Source organism: Glossina fuscipes, unplaced genomic scaffold (assembly GCF_014805625.2).
Source record: "Glossina fuscipes isolate IAEA_lab_2018 unplaced genomic scaffold, Yale_Gfus_2 0, whole genome shotgun sequence".
Lineage (NCBI taxonomy): Eukaryota > Metazoa > Arthropoda > Insecta > Diptera > Glossinidae > Glossina > Glossina fuscipes.
In genome coordinates, this window is record NW_023998414.1 from 19054830 (window position 1) to 19075661 (window position 20832).

At 32.7% G+C, this 20832-nt stretch overlaps 1 protein-coding gene across 1 annotated transcript in view; it reads left to right on the forward strand.

Annotated features, from left to right (window-relative positions):
• LOC119644810 overlaps window positions 1–20832 on the forward strand; it is a 56929-nt gene that overhangs the window by 485 nt on the left and 35612 nt on the right. Inside the window, 1 exon segment of the mRNA XM_038044552.1 lies at window positions 1383–1668. Within this exon segment, the coding sequence (XP_037900480.1) occupies window positions 1660–1668 (9 nt within the window). The 5' untranslated portion in view covers window positions 1383–1659.

Consider the following 20832-nt stretch of genomic DNA (forward strand, 5'->3'; position numbering starts at 1 on the left):
ACACACACACACACACACACACACACACACACACACACACACACACACACAATACATGTTGCATATACCAAGATGCAATTTTATGTATACAAATGATTTCTGCTTCTTTCTCTTCTTCTTCTTCTTCTTCTTAAACGATAAATAACGACAAATAATTGTTTGAATTGCATAAATAAATGCAATTTGAGATCATATTGTAAAATTTACATTAAGACGAAGTGAACTAACTAAACTAGTTTGGTATGCAGAATAAAAATAATTGTAATATGAGTGCATTCAATTTGGTTTTCTCCTCCTCATATTTTAAAGATTAAAAATCTCAAAAACAATTTTTTTTTTTTTTTTTTTTTCACTATATGCACACAAAAATCCTTATCTACACTGAATATATTGATTGATTGGTTGGATTAATTATCTATTGATTTATTCGTTTTTTTTTTTTTCTTTTTTTTTGTTTTTTTCTATAGAAGTTTTTTATTATATAATATTCATCTCCTTCTATATATCTGAATATGAACTTGTAATCTTCACATCATCTAAATAAATTTATAGGCAAAACAATTTTGAATGCGGTAACCCGCTACGAAGTTATAATTGGCTTATTTGTTTCTTTTCGTCACATCAGTCACAAGACCGTTAAACGTGGAACCTTAAACTTTTTGTAATTGCTGAAGAAAAAGATAGACAAAAAGTTAGTCATTGGAAGAATTGTCAATATTGGTTGTCTAGAGATTAGGTTTTTGAGAGCAGGCGCGGACACAACTTTTCAAAATAAAGCATTACACGGGAAGAGGCCGAAACTTTGGGCCGATTCGAAATATTTTCAATAGCGCATATCCTTAGACCAAAATATGGCAGTCCCGTAAATTGTAAATTATTGAACAGAAGAAAACAAGACGGACAGACGGACAGATAAGTTCGGTGCACTGTAAAATGGGTCTATCTGAAATCTGTCTGGGTTGTGGCGTACATCCGCACAAACGTAATATATCCTTGTATCACAAGTGGTGTAGGGTATAGAAAACGAAATTGGACACTAACTTGGAGCGCCTGTTTTACCAACCGATTTTTGTTGTCTTTTCGCGGGATTTCTTGTAAAGCTTTTAAATTATTCTCTGGATATTGTAATATGCATGACAAAACGAATATAATCCCATCGATTTCGATGTCAGGCATACAACCCATGCAATATATACTATATGTATTAGATGATTTGTTATGCAATGCATTGATGATCGTAAGGCAAATACATCTATCTTCCTTACGAAAAGCTAAAAAAGAAAAAAAGCAAAAAAATGTTGCTAGATCGTATCTTAAAATCACGAACGGATTTCATGGCTTATTGTTTTCCTGTTTATTTCAATTTATATATTACGTTATAGAGAAAATTTGCAAATACCATTATAATCGATTTAAAAAAGAATCGCATTTTTCTCTGACAATTATTTGGAATCAATTCAATTAATTTTAAGCAAAACTAGAGTGCAGAGTTGAAAAAAGAAAACAGTGAACCTGAATGTAGCTTTATTAGTGCGCGGTGCTTGCGACTTTTGGATATAAAAAAAAAACCAAGAAAAAAAACAACAACAAAAATACAACGGGAACAGTGGCAACAGCAGTGGCAAAAGCAATTTGTCGGCACAACTAGAAACCGGTAAAATGTTTCCGGTAAGTGAAAAAATTCAACCAGCATTTAATTATAAAATTTAACTTTTCAATATATAATGAATATATATATATATATATACCCCTACATATATATACACATATATATCTTGTCTTTGTTGTATATATTTTTTATGAATTCATATTTTTAAATTTTTATTTAATAAAATACAAGTTTTTTAGTGTACCTTCATGTCTAAATAAATCAATTTTGTCTTAAGATGAATTCACTATCGTACATACGAACTCGTCCATCTGCTTGCAAATCGCTTTCAATTTTAATAGAATTATGCCAACAATTTTCCGTTCGCTTTAACTTTTCTAGTATTGCGAATGTCAGCAATAATCAACTGTGGTTTACGGCCTTTTGCAAGTGTCAAGAAACATGTTTCTAACTATTTTACAAAACCATCGCCCAAACGAATGGATCCAAGGAAAGAACATCTTCAACGAACGTTCCAATCCAATAAATTCAGTTCAGTTCAGTTCTTAGACGAATACAAAATACTTACACCCTTGGCAAACTAGATAAAAAAAACACACACACACACACACACACACACACACACACATTTCCCGGATCGTTAGAGAACGAATGAAAAAGATCAATTTTAGAGTATTCTAATTTTCCTTTTAGTAACCGCTTTGTAATAGTCAGTCGCACAAATAATATAGAATAAGATGGCGATTTCAGATTTCACATGGAACATATATTATTGAAGAAGTAAGATTTGGATGTGTTATACAATATACTATTACACGAATTTTAACAGGAATTGTCGTAAACGTCTTAAAAGGAATTGAAATACTCCGCGCTTTAAAGACGGTAGGAAAATGTGGCTAATTAAGTTACTGACGCAAGACCGATTAGGAAAAATGACGAGTAACGTCATCGAAACACAAGCTCGAGAGAATGCTTTTGACGCGTTGACCAGACAAATAATATATGTCTTTCACGACAATTTTACAATCTATCTCTTCTTGATTTCACCGATGATTAAAGGGCAGATGTGATACGCATGTATAATCCGATCATCTGCAGCTAGTGTATACTAAACGTTTTCTACTCTCATCACTTCAAATAATTTAGGCGAGATGATCACATTGAAATTAAAAGCTGAAAAAGACTGAAAAATCCAAAATGTCCACTCTCAAGTACGAAGGGCATTACACTATTGAGATGAATTTTTATTGAATGAAATCTATTCAAAAATAATCTCCTGGATTTTGAGGAGGATATCCTTTGCATTAGCGAACACATTGTCCGAAAGACCGCTACGCTACTACATCCGTGCCGAAGGGTATAAAAGATTCGTCTTATATATGCAATATAAACATTTTATTTCATTTTATTAACGAACGAATATTTTCTGAAGGTCGTTTACTGAATGTACTTTATATGCAGCATAGCGAGAAGAAACTAAAAATGCAAAAGTTACAGTCGATCAAGTTCGACTATTTGTCTTTCGGTTTTCAGTATGTGAACGTTCGCCTGGCTATATAAACTGTTATTCGTTCTTCTTCTGTTATTTATTTATTTATTTTTTTTGTTCAAAACTTCAATCATTCATTCATTTCGATCATTTTGGGCATTTTTCTTCTATACTAAAATGCATTGAAAGCTGTTTTCGCGTATTTTTTTTTTTTTCTTCTTTTTTTTTTTTTTTGTTTGTTTGGCCTGTTGGCAGACATGTTTTCCTCTAAAGGGAAAAAACAAGTAAAAACATTATTTTTATACGCCTTGCGCGGTTCCAACTAACACAATCCTTTATTTAGTTTCGTGATAAAATCCCGAAAATGGTAAATAGGAGGGGCAAATGGGGAGACCTAATCTCAGCTTACATAAGTTGTATCGTATTATTTTTCAGCCATTTTCGTCATAAAAATGGTACAAATTAGTTTCTGTTGGCATAGAAGGGCTGACGTCTCATGAGAACGCTTGTCTGGGAGGAAGATCGAAAAACGTACATCTATGTCGGATATGTCAATACGTATACCTATTAAATTTGCTATAGCTTTTATTTTTTTCATCTTAGGCTTAATTTTTATGAAAAACGAATATATGAAGGGGGGGTGGGGGTGGGGAAGGGCGGGCTTCGAAGTGTTTCACATGCATAATTTAATATAGATAAGTACTATTATTTAGCGATCGACGTCGAAAATTTTTGAAAATTCCATTTTCTTTCATATAAGGACTTTCTTCAAAATAAGATTTTATAGGACAAAATACTCGACTATATCCACTGTTAATGAAGTGGATTCTGAACCAAAATACGTCAGCGTACCGTTTTATAAATTGATCACAAAATATCCGTAAACAGATATTAGACGGGCAGAGAGAGAGAGGACAAACTTAAATCGATACAGGAAATAATTCTAAAGCAATCGATATTACAAAGGTGGATCTCTCCTAAGTCCGTTCAAAGTTCGCACAGTATGCCCTTAGCAAAAATAGTGTACGAAATAAAAAACAGAATTCATGTCAGAAACGTATATTTTTCGAAATACAACAAAACTAAAATCGCTTGAACTTTCAAATGTAAAAATAGAAACGAACACTAAAGCGGTTTCATTGCCAAAACCAATTTGCATTGTAAACGTAAGTAACTCGTAAATGCAGTGAATATTATCTATATATATATATATATATTGTGTGTATATAAATTAACAAAATATGGATTTAAAGACACCGCGTAAGTTAAATCAAGTACGCCAGCATCGACAACTCTACCGAGAGACTAGAGGTTTAAGCCCGCAAGCATTGTGTTACTAGCCGCAATTCTTAACCTGTGTGAGTGCTATTATCATATGATCGATTAATCTTAATCTAGGGATGTAAATAAGTTTATCATAAAGTACGTATTGCCCATAGTTGGCTTCATTAGTTTTCTGACATTTCAGGTAGAATATGAATTCGTTACGAAGCCCGCCTTTTTTGTGCGTCGTCATAAGATATGATAGCCATGCTCGCGCAAAAAAACTAAATCATCGATTGAAATCATCAATCATCATTCCAGTTCAGTGTCAGCTTAGTGCCATTCATGGGATTGCAAAATTTCTCAGATTAAGACATCACAACATCATTACTTCTATTATCTTGCATCCGTTGTTCAGCTCAATAATCGTTTCGTTTGGTTGACCCAATTACAGCTAAGAATACTTTAGATCCAGCTTATTTGCATAGATATATCAAAAGATTGAATTATATATACATATATGTAACTAGATGACGAAGCCTGTTTTGATTGTGTGCTTTTTTTTCATCGGTTTTTTTAATTTCCATTTAATCAACGTTAATTACATCGCTAAGCAAAACCCTTATGCGGGTAACGGAGATATGTATAACAGCAACAACTGCTATTACATAAGTGTTGCTTTAATTTCGAATCGACAGTCATTTCACAAATATTCGTGCACTTTAAAACATGATTTGCAGGAAGGCATATCTGCCATTATTTGATTCTTGTCTTACCAGCTTTTTCAGTATCCGTGTTTAAGACAATGTCGCCATTTCAATATCAATCCATATATATATATATATATATATATATACTCGATATATGTTTCGTATAATATATATGGGTTTAGTTTCGCTCACATTTAACAAAATATAAATTTCAATATTTATGAAATTTTTTCTCATATTTATTGTGCTTAATTAATTTATTATTCGATTGCTTTTAAAAACGCATTCCTCTGCACATAAAGTTAATGAAATAGTTGTTATGCAAATTGATGGTAATTAATTAAATTCAGATAAAAGAGAAACATGAAAAGAAAAAGAGAAAGAGAAAGAAAAAGAAAAAAATTAACAGAATCGGAAAATATCGAAGATGCCACCAACTCAATCAATCTCATGTCTATGCCAGTTTGCTTCTGAACTCTCTGAGATAAAAGATAGATAGAAGAGTACAAGAATACAACTATAATAGCTTATATAATAGGTGGCATAAAAACCATATATGCACATATATATGTGTGTATACATATTTGTGTATATGTCGTCATTCTCTTGTCTATTTTTATAATCATTCAAGACCCCAGCGCACGATATCAGTCTAAAAATGAAATATGAAATTTACATTCGGTCATAATCCAATCTTTTATGCCCATCGCCGCTATCCCAAAGGGGAAAACTAATAAAAAGGAAAAGAACAACATTTTCATACTCTTTAAGATTGGGGTGGGCGCGGCTGATTTCTTTTATTCTCAGAATAAATATGGAAAATTTATATGGTGTATGTGTGGGTACTTTATGTCTAGCAAGCATAAAACATGGAAAACGAAGGTGTTCTCAGTCTTTGTCGAATTGGTGCGTGAACATTGCAGGCGTGTCTTTTGACTGGTTTGGGTTACTTTCGAATTTTTTTTTGCCAGCTTGTAGGCGCTATCTTCTTCTTTGCAAACGGAAGAATATTTACCATAGACACTGCACAGTTCGACCGACGAACATGCTTCAATCAATTCAGATTTTAATGCTGATTCATGTACTCTATGGGGTTTCTTTAATCTAGCTTCTGTTTGTTGCGGTGAATCTTTTCAATACTTGCGCAAGCACTACAGCATCCCTCATAGAATATACGTTCAAATTTTTGCAGATTTATTTGCCGTAGTTTATGAGTAATGAGCGTTTTGCTATAGGCGTCCACTTCCACCGATTGGCCCATTTTCAATGGCAACTTGACTGCAAGGATTTCCAATGTTTCTACCAAAACTTCAAGATGATAGTTTTATTTACTTAAATCGATTCAGAATTTGATGCTGATCAAGTAAATATATATATATATATATATACTTTGTGCGGTCTCTGAAGTTTCCTTCTGGGCGTTGCAAACATTACGATGAAATGAATATACTCCTAATCCTTTGGCGGAGTGTATAAAAAGCATTGAATCCACATTCCTTTGGCCAGCGAAATACGCAGGGAATTCTAAAAATATTCAGTTCTGTATGATGGACGAAACGAAAAGAACGCAAAACGTATGAAATTTCAAGGAAACAACTTTTTACGAATAATGAGTTTTTTTTTTAAGTGTCCAAGCATTTATTAAACAAAAAAAGAAACAATTTTATTTTATTTGAAAAATTCACATATGTTTAAATCTCTTAGTCAAAAAAAATTACGCAAGATTTCCAACTACATTCTTAGTGTATTCGATGCACATAAGTTAGGTATCAAAATGAAGAAAATAACATAGACGACATTGTTTGTTGTTTACAGAATACCTTCGATTTGCATTTTATACAGCAATTATTATAAAAATGTGAGCAATTTAATGGAGTGATGGATGACCTTTAAAGAAACATTCTTGCAATCGGATTATTCCCGAGAGTATTATAAAGAACGATTCAATTCGATTTCCTTAGATGTGAATTGTATGAGTTTTCGCTTTAGGAAAAGAGAGAGAGAGAGACAACGATGAATCATGTTATTAGCGTTTGTAAACAGGTTTTTTTTTTTCTTTTTCATCTTTGATACTCCCTTCTAATATTGCAAACAATCGAACACAACTTGAATATTCAATCGACATCGGCAAATAACGGTCACTTGTTCTTTCTCATTGTCTTGGACTTAAGGTGAATACATTATACATTTCTCTTAAGTATTCACACTACAACTAACGTTTTGACATTTAAAGAAAAACATAAAAATAAGCGAAAAACAAATTCTATTATAATTAAATCACTCTACGTTGTACCGGTTTTTTAACAATAAACCTTACAAATACACATATATATTTATAAAGTAGATATCGATTCTCAAGCCATTTCATCTTGTATGCAAATGTTTATTTGCGTATACGTATATGTTATGCGATCATATTCATGTATTATTTAATAAAATTTATCGTATATAATGATAATATGCGTGAACAGTTTAATTTAATTTGATTACTTTTTCTATTTATTTACATATATATGTATATCGTACATACATCCTAGCCTATACACATATATATATATATATATATATCGGCGTAAACATACAAAAGAAACAAAATAAAAAAAATTAAAAATAATAATTCAACCGACATGTTGTATTATATTATACTCTTGTTAAAATGAAAACAGTAACGAGAAAAAAATAAAGAAAAAGAGTGGGGAAAAAAGCAATGTCTGAAAACCACACAAAAAGAGATATAAATAAATGAATGAAAAATCACACACGTAACTATTTTTCATAAAGTACGTGAATACAGACTTTGGTGGTAATACTTACTTACCTGTGCACATAAAAAAAAAAAAAAACTACATAAATAAAAATAAAAACAGAAGTGAAATGGTATTCACGTACATTTTGGCGGTTATAGGATCGTATGCCGAATAGCAACCTCTTTGTGAGTTGATATTCGGTTATGTTATTCCGTTACGTATACGGAAAACGCTCGATATCAGTATATGTTGATGTGTACGTTTCCATAAACAATTGAAATTGCAAACGGCATTCACACATAATGCATTTTTGTTACAATTTTTAGTTGATATCTTTTGTTCGATTTTCTTTCAGTCAATAAATCATTTCCTTTATATTTTCATTTACACATAATCCCCGCTGAAACTGTGAAAAAGTTCTGCCGCATAATATACATATATATATATATATATATATATATATATATACACCGTATATAGGATGTCACTGCGCTACGATTTCATATCACTGGTTAAACTTAATCATTAAAAGCTAAGGTCAACTAGTTTTCTACAAAAGCAAGCTAAGAAAGCCAGTTTGAAAAAATCTCACTTGCTTCTGCATTCACGCATATCTTTATAACAATAAATGGGTGTGCACAGTTTGCTGTTACTTTTGTAACACATAAAAACGTATTACGCGATAACAGTGTCAATAACAAAAGAAAAGGAAGGAAAACGCACTTTGACTCCCATCATCATGCCCTCAAGTTTCAAATACACGTATAACATTATATTCAGTTTATACCAACGATAATGGAATGCATACATTTTTCAATTCCAATTTCTTTGTTCGCGACCATTCAGCGCCGTAATATGCCATGAAGGTGTAGCAAACTGAATGAAAAATTCGTAAAATATCAAAACAAAAAGTTTCTTGATCGATTTTATGGCTTAGTGCAGTGGTGTTTCCCAATTATGGTACAAGTTACCTTGATATAAATAAACTAACCTTTTCTTATACCGAATTGGAAAAACTTTTTGTATCATTCTAAGCTTGTTTGTCCGTCTTGCCGTCTTGCCGTCTTGCGTACATTCTTCAGGCCGCAAATTTTAATGAAATTTGGTACATTGACATATTTTGGACCAAGGACGAACGCCCTGTATAGAAAATAGTTTGGATCGCATCACTTTCTCGACCTCTTCCCATCTAACGTTCTATTTTGAAAAGTGAACCCTCATAGTGTTTCTCCACGGCTGCTGTAGTATAATTGTTTCTTTTCATAGAAAATGCTGAGTAATAGCGATAAACTTAAGACTCATTCACAATTACGAACGGACTTATCAAATGGATTGATTCCCTTCCCTGATTTACTCGAAGACATTTTCGTTTAGAATTCCCTCTACAAATATTAGTTACATACAGGTTAAAGGCCATCTGTTCAGTTAAGATATCTGTGACTCTTGGAATTGCACTCAAAGTCAATTATGCTTCACCTGTCATCACATAGTAATGCCTTGCCAAAAGTAGTGCCTTGCTTAATGGTTGTACGTGCTGTAGACGCGCTGGATACGAAATATGCGAAAAGATGAAAAAAATAACATAAAACGGAACTCTACAAAGTGTTTAGTTGATCATGAACACATCAATTGGTTGATCCGAACCATTTGGACAGTTAACATTTAAATAGCTTAGGAGGTTATTTATATTTACACTCCGATTAAAATCTCTTATCGATACAGATATGGGCTCGAAGGTTGATTACGAGTGTTGAATGGATTTCTGTCCTCCATTAATAAGTCTAACAGTGCCTGTATTAACTCATACGTATACCTTTGCGTTAGTTTTATGAAATTTTTTATATACCATATCCTCTGACATACATAGATATCTTTTTTTTTTAAATAACCACTCACTCAAGAGATGTCCCCTATTCCTATAAGACGATAACAATCAATAAGAGAAGAGCACAGAGAAGCAAAGAGAAAGAACTAGAAACGAAGGTGGCCATAGTAAGAGATATGCACTTTGCCATTGGAACACTCACTGTAGCAATTACTAAACTAAATTTTGCCACACTTGAGATTTGAAAACGCAAACATTGGCTTATCTCTTATATCCCCAAAAATGACCGGAAGGTATATTCTCGTGCTTCAGTGCATGCAGATAACATGTTAAGACCTTGCTGGGATTATTAGATTCATTAGTTGGCTGAAAATATGAAATCTTTTGCGTATCCGCTTACGACAGCGGACTCTCTATGTTATATGATAGCTCTTTAGATTGACGAATAGGTAAAGACCGTTTTATCTTTATGTACACCTTACTTCATACTACTAGGTGTTACTATTATACAAAGGGTTATTTTAAACGCGTTCAGACGCGCTCGCCATGAGCATAGTAAAACGTAAAATATTTTACCCATCAATTACCGTAGCAGATCCTCAGAAGCATAGGCTCAAATTAATACTTCTTGTTTTAAGCCACAGTTCACTTATCAAGTTACATATCATTCGTGAGTATACCCGTCATGAAGAAATTATAACATTTTGTGTTATGACTTAACTGTTCCGATATAATTTAAGTGTAGAAAATTTCGAGGCGGTCGCTATATCCAATTGGCAAAACATTGTAAATTTTTGGAAAAATTGAATTTAGTGGAATGCTCTGAACTTACCAAAATATATATAAAACAAATTCGTCGCGTGAAAGAAATTTTCACTTTTCCCAAAGTGCTGCGAAAAGACTTCCGGTGTCAAATGAATTCCCGCTGATAAGTTACAGTCCAAATATCTTTTGACTGTTCTTTTCTAACTTCTCTAATACACTCTGTCGTAAGAGAGAGAGAGAGAAAGGGAGAAGTCATCTATTTTTGGATAGCATCTCGTAATTTAGGCCATAGCTAACCACATGATTTAAAAGCAAAGTATTTGTCACTTTGAAAAATATTTTCAATACCGATCCATATTTTTGTTCTAGCAAAAAAGTAAAGCTTTTGTATTATCTGAACTTTTACATTCGCTAAGTGTAAGTCGTTGAATTAATAAGGAATCGTCGGACATATCAACGCGTATATAATTATTTAAAAGCCACTAATGGAGTAAGTTTCTAATGTGGCTAGTAATGTGAAAGTATGTTACGGATGAGTTACGAACACAGCTGGCTAGCCTTGCACAGTCCAAATCGAATGCTAAATTTTTGCCTTGTTGCTGGCTTATCATTTCTTTAAGTAAATATTTCCGTAAGTTTTTCATCATTTGCACGTTTCCGTCTTAACTAAGTTAGATGACTTACTCAGCTGTACTTACCTTTCTCTATATATCATAAAGAACTTCCAGAAAATTGGGTCGATTTGATCATTTAAGCGAGTTTTAGATGATCACAAATTCCACAAAAAGTCTCCCGTATCGTTGTATTCAAAAGAAGGCGTTATAACGAGAGCGACTCTTCTGCTTATTCGAAATCGACTATCAGTCTTTAGCAAATTTAAAAGAATCCTTGAAAAATCTGATATAATCGCACTGAACAAAGTACTATGCAAAGGAAAATAAAATTGAATTAACAAAAACTGCGCATCAGAGTTTCGCTGATTTTTATATAGACAAAACTGTTGCAGATTTTATTTTTTTTTTCGAATTGAATAAGAAATTATCGTAGAATCATTTTGAACACAACAATTGTTTTCACAGATAGTTTGGAATAAAGGAAAAGATAGCAATCTCTTACAATAGTGGAATTTTTTTTAAAAAATCTTCGACAAATATCTAAACGATCTCTTCTCTCGCAAAACTGATCGCCAATGCGAGACTTGAATTGGGCGAAAAGTTAGGATAAACTTTCCTCGCAAAGTAACTCGAATGTTTTTTCAATGATCTAGAGCTAGTACGTTACGTTACAATTACTCACACTTCTCGATTCCATATCTAATAATAAGTTAAATACATAAAAACATACATTACTATATTCGTCATGTTCGAATGAATTGTTACTGTTATGTTTTTCAAGACAATTTACTTTCTTTTAACATTGAATTAGGAAATTGACTTTTTCTTTTGCGCTTCTACGCTGAAAGTAAGCAAACACAATATTTGTGCCATATATTTCATTTATACGTAATTTATGTGCAAGTTTTTCCAAATTTTTCGTCATTTTATAGAGTCGCTATCAGAAGAAATGTTCGTCTGTTCAGGTAAAACAGTCCTCAAGTGCTTTTTCGATTGCTTGACAATTTCAGTGATATTTTGCTTAGAAAGATAGTATAAGATATAAATGCGAGCAAATAGTAGTTTGACGGGGACCAAGTTCAGTGAAGGCGACGGGCATAACGCATGTTTCACATCCTTATTAAGTTCTTTTAACTCATCCTGAAAAATGATTTTGCTACTTATCGTGGCGCGTTATCTCAAAATATACCTTACTACGATTTGGGTCTTTTTGATCAATGCATGATCAAAAATTTGATTTATTATCGAGAGAGTTAGATGTGTAACAGTTTCACCAGGTTTGAGCAGCTCCTAATTCACGCACAAGGCATAGTATTGTCTTTTCTTTTGGCCTGAATCAGTCCATGATTTTTTATCGTTTGCAAATTTAAAATGAATTCATTCAGCTCCAGGAAACGTCACTGCATTCTTAAATATCTTCTCCCCTTTTTCCCTTGGACTAAGCTCAGATGGTACCTACTTTTCTGGCCATTGAGCTTTCCCGTAACTCCGTCCACTCTGCACCAATCAATTATGCTGAATGACATTTACTCGTGCTGAGATTTTTTGTTGCGTTTGTGTATCGTGCAGATTCTCTATTGCTTCCCGGGGACCTGTTTTTCTCCTTCACAGCCAAATTCATCCATACAAGTCAGATAAGCTAATATTGTAATAATAATAAATACTTGTATATAGATTGCAACTCTTAGTGTATACTTGAAAGTTTTTTCGCTAAAATCATCGAAACTAAGCTCCAAGTTGTTTAATTTTTAGACCATGTTTACCGTAAATTTCCTCAAGAGCATGTTGATTACATGTCTCTTTATTCTTTTTGATTAACGAAGACAAAAAATGCTCAGCGAAAATGCTCGCTATCAGGCACGAATTCGATCATTTCCGATAACAAACATACCCACCAAAATCGTAAAAGTGTTATTTTTAGTTGTGCTTTCATAAACAATTTTGATCAGACGATCTAGACATCTGTCTCTTTAAAAAATCAATGAAGATTATTTATACAAATATACTGCATATTTACACAGATTTTTAGTCTTTTTACAAACAAGCGAACAGATATAACTATTCGCGCTAACCGAGAAAATGTATAATAACAAAAATGCCTACTAAGTTAGATGTAAATATATAATTGACGAATTCATTAGAGTAATTCTGAAATTGAATAAAGGTAAGCCTCAAATTTTCTTTAAGGACAGCTATCAAGTTATTCGGATAAATAACATATCCCTCGATCACTTCGTAGGATCATATAAATATATGTCGCTCCTGTTGATGAATTCATGTGATCAATTGTTATCCTTACATCTGTACGTCATCCTACAAACTTATTGAATGATATGTTATTTGACGAACACAAATTACGTAGAATATAAAAATGCGGTAAGTTGGACAAGAGATACAAGAGTTATAAGTGAATAATTGGGCATCTTTTCTAAAATACTTTAAGTCTTATATTTAAAAATTTTCGAAACTCAGTCAGATTCTTGCTGCTCGGATACATTGCACATAAAATGATTACAATATTTAGCAACCTGTGTTGAATATAAATCGATTCGGTTCAAGCCGGACGTGACTTATTTTTGTTTATTTAATTTTTTTTTTTTTTTTTTTTTTTTTTATTTATTACAATGCGTGCGATGCATATTTAAACCATTTAAATATGCGTTGTATAGACAATGAGGAGTTAAATAATTATTACCATTATCCATTCGACGCACTCGGTATGCTTAAACATGGTAACCCAGCAACAAATTTTTAATTTCCGGCTAAGTGTTTTGTAACAACGATTTCTTTTGTATTTAAATTATATATTTATATTACTTAACGGTTAAAAACAAGAAGAAGAAAAAGGAAGAATGTAATTACGTAACATTCGGACATTTGATGATTCAACACACAGTTTTTCACATAACAAGCAAAAGATGTTGTGTTCAACAACTTAATTTGAATACTTTGCCATTTCTTTCGGAGCATTTACACACACCCGCCTACTGCGCGCTACAGCACTGATTCTATCACCATCTCTTAAATATATCAGGATTCAATTCTATTTGTCCCTCTATTAATACGAAAATTTATTTGTATACCATCCATGACAGTAGCTAAAAAAATAATAATAATAATAATTTGATTTTAGTCAAACCACAAACTAATTTTGGTCATCAAAGTCGTATTTGCAATGAACCTTCCTTCGGGCGGTCTTGTGAAACATTGGAAGTCAACGTCTGGCTACACTTTGTCACAATGCAATAATTATCAGAAATTTTCGTTGTCTTTCTTTTTTATACCCGTCAACGAAGGATGAATGCTGCATTCATTATGTCAAAACATTTCAACAATTTCCCCAAAAAGAAGCTTCGGAGACACCACAAAGTACATGCTATTCTCGATTAGCATCAAATTCGGGTTCGATTTAAACATATCGGTCTATCGATCAGTTCATCTATCCGTCTTTGTAATGTCTGTGTTGTAAGCATTCTCCTGGGCGCACAAATTTAGCAAAAACATTGGAAGTTCGTGTACGCAGGTTGGCATTGAAAATGAGGCTTATCGGTCGCAGAACATGCCTACAATGCCACGTAAACTGAGAATGCCTCTGTTTTTCAAGAGAAACAAAATCAAATAATTTTCGCTCATTATTCATAAACTGCAGCAGATACACCTACAAATATTTAAAAGTATATTCTACGAGCGATGCGCTAGTATCTCTACAAAACATATTGTCCTTTAATACTTTCTTAACATTCAGAAACGAGCTTCAAAGACGTCATAAATTATATAAATTCTTGGCTGATTTCAAATTCTTGATGCATATCCGTTTTTTCGTCCGTCCATCTGTCCGCCTACCGGACTGTGTAGTATCTGTGGTCAATATGCTGTCATTCGCAAATATGAAGCCTATCGCCTATAAATATGCAAGAGAGTTTGGAAATGACCCATTCGTCGTAAGCACGTTCAGAAACACGCCTATAACGTCCATACACAACACATACAATATATAAATTTTCCCTTTTATTCTGAATATAAAAAAAATAAGCCACGCCCATCTAATATTATAGGGTATAAATTGTATTCGTCTCTTTTTACTTTTTCAGTCATTTTTTGGATAACGATGATGGGTATAAAAGATTCATGCAATTTTCGTACTTGTTTCTTATATAGACGGTTTCTCATGTAAAAAACACGGCTTTTATCTACACAATATATATATATATTTAAGAGCCTGACATATTCATTGATTAGCGGATAGGGCGATCGATCATCAGATTAAAAGTGAAAAATTAGGGATTTGAAAAATGACTGATTAAATTATCTGATCTTTAAGAAAATTGTTTCTAATCTTTTTTGATTATTAAAAAAAAAAAAAAAAAAAAAAAAAAAAAAAAAAAAAAAAAAAAAAAATCAAAGTATTGATAAAATTGTTGATAATACACAACTACAGCAAATGTGGCCGTAAATGATAACATTTAAAGCCCTATAGACATACTGACCCAACTTTCGTTTTATAACAGTTTGCCATTATATATTTATATATGTATATAAATATACGTATGCGTCTACTACATGTTTAAATAAGCAACTACGTAAATAAAAAAAGTATATGAGTCTGTTTTTCTTTGTTTTTTGTTTTTTTGTTTTTTGTTTTTGCTAATTACGATGGACATTTGTAATTTTCATTTCTTTTCAATCGCAGGAGAGACCAGTTTTCACACAAATAAACAAACATATACATACATATACGCATGTGCGCATATTTGTATTTGTATTTGTGAGTGCGTGCATCGATACCCTATTATAACGTAATGCGTTACAATTTTGCGCAATAAATTCAACATTTCTTTTACGCTTAAACACAAATTTTGTCTTATATTTGTTAAAATTTTACTGTTTATAGTAAACTCGTCTCGCTGCTATATATGTGCGAGTATATCAATAAAAGTGCACGTGAAAAGAAAGAGAAAGAAGAAATATTTATGTGTTTATGTTTGTCTAATAAATATAAACTAAGTATTAATTAAATTTCAAATTATGTGCTTTCAACATATAAAGACATTCAACGAAAGTATGCTTCGAGTTGAGTTTAGTCGGATGTAAGAGTTTGAATAGCGTGTCTACGCTTAAAGCAAACATTTCATTATCAATTATTTGATCCGTATAAGGCGGGTATCATCTTGAAATCTTACAACATGTTTACATGTTTGTCTATAAGCAACTTTCCATTATTGGAATTTTTTTTTGCCCCCCAACATCATTGAATAAGATAGATTAGGTTTATCACTGCGTTTGTGAAACTCAAAAGTACACACAAAAGTATTATGTTACCTCTAAAATCTATACAATCACACGTAGTCTCAAATTTCATCTTGATATGTCCACAATTTTCGATATATTTTTTCTGTTGAAGATGAAATTTGGCAATTCAGATCGAGCCTGAATTTAGCGTAGACATTGCAAGCTCATTGTGGAAAGACTCTTGATCAGCAAGCCTGTTTTAATTGTGCAAATGTGACATCAAGTCGGTCACATGAATGGCGAAAATTTAATTGGTTCTAAGGAGCCATCGAAGCGCGCCCTTTATCATTTAAGAAAAGTATTAAAAAAATTAACTGCAAATGTTGTTGTTGTTCTGGACATTACTAGAAATTATGCTTTAAGTTCAATTCGACAGCGTCCACGAAAGCATAAGATTAAGATCTTCTTCCGGCAAAGAGTTTGCCTTTATCTCTTTCCAAAGAGTACCATTAAAAAGAAATAATCGCGTCACTCTTTGAAAACGCTGAACAAGTAACAAGAGTGGCTTTAAATTATCGCGTAATGCTCGACTATTACTGATAACATTTATGCGTCGATGAATCGCTCGTGACACGTTCCGCAACTCCAAAACGTCGAATTGATAACTTGTCAGTCATTTTCATATGAAACTGGAATTTTCGCATAGATAGTTCCCACAACACATGTGGAGAACAAACATGTCTGAAGTAATTCACTAAGCATGAACCCTTTCGATCGCCACTTATTGATATCAATATGGCATAACCTGAAAAATATTTCTACCTTTCTACTTGCTCTTTCTTCTTTATAAACATTTCAGAGGTATTTACTTCTCTATCGCAGTCGATGTTACAATAGCTTTTTCCTACATAACTACCGACATCGACATCTTGAACACTTACTTGATGACAGACTTACAATGCATATGAGTCCACAAGCTCTTCTCCGCTCGTCACTCAGAGCTTATCTGCGCTTTCTTTCCGCCGATCGTTTGTTCATCTTAAAAACATATCATCGTCCTGATCACACTTCGAACTACCACTGTTGTATTGTCAACGAAGAATTTTCATAGAAAATAATCTTCCTATGGGGTACTTCATATTATGCACATACATTATTTCCTAGAAGAAGGGAAAAATGTATTAGGAGCGCGAGTTCGAAACCTACTCTCTTGATGAAATTTTTTTTAACTGCATGAAAAGAGTAGTAGGTTCAAAAATGTTCAATCAACAAAACACTACTACTAATACTACTTATACTACTAATATTTTTAAATTTCTTCTTTATTTCTTTAACTTTGAAAATATGTATAGAAATTGCCATTGATTCCAATAGCTACCGCATAGTCCAGTTGTTAAGGCATCCGGTTGGTAGTCGGAAGGTCCAAGTTCATCTCTGGCCCGGTTAGACCGACCACACATTGCGCTGCACCGTCATTTGGTTTACCGCTTGGCGAACTATGTCTAGTCATTGGCTTTGTATTTTTGCTATAAGATATTTTTTTGTAATTAGTGAAAAGTGCGCAAAATGGCTGCAAACATTGAACGAATTTAAAAGTTTGTGGATATATCGAAGCGTACTATTTACATTCACCTATCAAAAAGGGAAACAGGGGATCATTTTTTTAGAGCATATGGTCGTTCCATCGATACAGCAAAATCGGTTGGCGATACATTGGAAACACTCAACTCGAAAATACTAGCCCACGCGGCTTAATCATCAAACACGAGTTCTTTTCATTACCACTTGTTAGCAACGATGAATCACACCCTTATTGAACAGCGTGGAACTTCTTATAGAAGTGTATGAAAATTGTTCGATAACTGGTTTGTCTCAAAACAAAATGTAATGCATGTAGTGATGGGCAACGCTTCAGATAAAACATAATTTTTCGAACATTTCTTATGGAAAAGGTATGATTTCTAAACAAAAATTCCAATTTCATACCTGTTAGATGACATAAGCACAATGATTAGTATGGAAAAGTTTATTACTGATCATAAAATGCAGATTTTTAGATAACAATAAATAAGATTTTAGCGATAAGTAGGCATACGTATGCTATACTAACTATAGAGGTTAGCTGTACGCTTAGATAACCATAGAGTTGTTCGCTGAATAGAGACCGGCCTTACAACGCTTGGGGACTACTTAAACGTACTTAAAAGATAACCTTCGCTTAATTATGCAAGCAGTTTTAAAGTGAAAGTTTATACAACTTCATTCAAGATATCCCAATACAATGTCTCTCTCAGATGTGAATTAATTTATTGATATTTGTTAAATTTTATATTACATCTTGAAATAAATTTATGGAAATAAAAATATTAATTTAAAAAGCACGCAAACTTTTAATGAAACCATTCAAAATTAAAATTTTATTGCTGCATATATCATAACATTTGCTTTTACTTTTCTGAATTGAAAATAATAAAATGCGACAAATCGCTCCGCTCTTAACGCCGCAAAATCTGAGACAACTAATCTGGTATTAAAGAGAGACCTTTTAATTCCTTGATTCTGATTATTAAACACTTGCTAACTCCTAAATTTAAGATATTTTATATGCGTTATTGTTACATTTACACCCTACATCACTTGTGATACAGGATCTGTTAAATACATAAAACTCAGAACGACGAGGATAGATCCACTTTCTATTATACCGATTGAGTCAGAAAATGGGTCTCAGTTATCTGCCCATCGATCTGTCCGTTTAATGCCTGTTCATACATTTTTGAGTTCACTCACTCCCAGCTTCTTAAAGTACGCTATTTTACAGAAAAAATTTAAATTTTCAAAATTATTCGACAAACATCACTGGATGATAGTATTTCAACATTCTGAACTAGGATGAAAAAATTCGGTTCGGCTGGGGCAATAGTTTGAACCCCCTCTCATCTAACCATTCCTATGAATCTTCATATGGTGAAGAGATCTAGTTTTCAATATTTTATGGCATATTGCCAAAAACCACAACCTTAACGAATTTGGACCACATAAATCTATTTTTTAGATATCAATGCATATAATATTTCTTAGGAATAGTGAGACCTGCAGAAAATAGTTTAAATTTTAATATTTTATGATGAAAATTGATTCATAATAGCTATTCAGCAAAAAAAAAAATTAATAGTAGCGAATCTAGATCAGATGTGTATATTTTTTAAATCCTAACATACATAGAAGTTATAATGGAAACCAAGACCTTGTATGAAGAGAAACTGTAATTTCAATTTTTTTGAGAAAGAAATTTAGAAGAAATAAATTAAATTTGCTAAATTTGGATCAGATCATGTGATGTTTCGAGAATCCTCCAATATGCGAACTTTCATCAAAACTATGCCTTTGCATGAAAATAATGTATAATTTGTAATATGATCATTTTTGCATATAATCGTTGACACCCATTGCTGAGATTTTCGACAAAATTCCCCTTGAAATTATTATCAAACAAGTAAAATGATGCGAAGTTCAGTTAAACAATTTGAAATTGATGTACAACGTCATGAACACTAGACAAACTGACGTAAATAATAGTCGATAGCACTCTATTACATTTCCTCTTTATAACGCTATTTAACCACGAAACCTTCTGTCCATAGTATTCATCCGCCAGCAAAAATGTTGGGAAAAATTAAACTTAAGGAAGGATGTGAATTTTACAAAGTTACGCACATGATTGTAGCGCCTAAAACCATCCTTGTGTGACAATAGTCTTGCATACTAGATAATTAGGTTTCGGAAGCGACGGCTAAGCTTGGCCATTGTTCAGTCCTAATTAAGGTAATCTGCAATAAACGAGGACATAAATAAATTCATCAAATATATAATCCATTCATATTCGTATAATATTTATATCTTAATACAAGGAAACCGGTTCTTATATAATATGTAAGCTTTATAAGTCTTTATACTCTACATCACTTGCGGTACAAGAATGTATTAAGTTGGTGAGCATGTGTCAAGAAGGACTTGAGATAGATACATCTTTTTTTAGATCGATCGATTCGGAATCAATTTCTGAAACGATCTTAGCTTGCCCGATGGATATAATAAGGGATGGATCCATCTGTGCCACGCAACAGGTGCAGCGTAAAAAAATAACAAAGAGCCGATAGTTGTGGCTACTGGCGCTCATCCAACCTTTAGTCCTGTGGACTAAATACGTAATAATAACAATAATAATATCTTCTGGCTTACTTAGGAATACATCGTATTTAGCTGGAACTTGGTGTATTCGATATTCGTTAATTCGATTGAATTCACTTTCGTCCTTTGCCTATCTGTAAAGGATGAAATGTTTGCTTATAAATGCACTCAAAATTAGAAAGAGTATCCCCCCGCTCAGCTATAAAGGGCGTGCTGCACTGAATTGAAACATAAAATTGAACGTTCATTACACACGTACTGTTTACAAGAAGTCTTTATAAGATTATTAACCAAAGTTCAAGTCAAGTTTCTTCTTATCTTCTAGTACGTGGACATTCGCTCTTGCAATAAAATAACAACATTTGTTATAAGTTAAACGTCGAGGCGAAG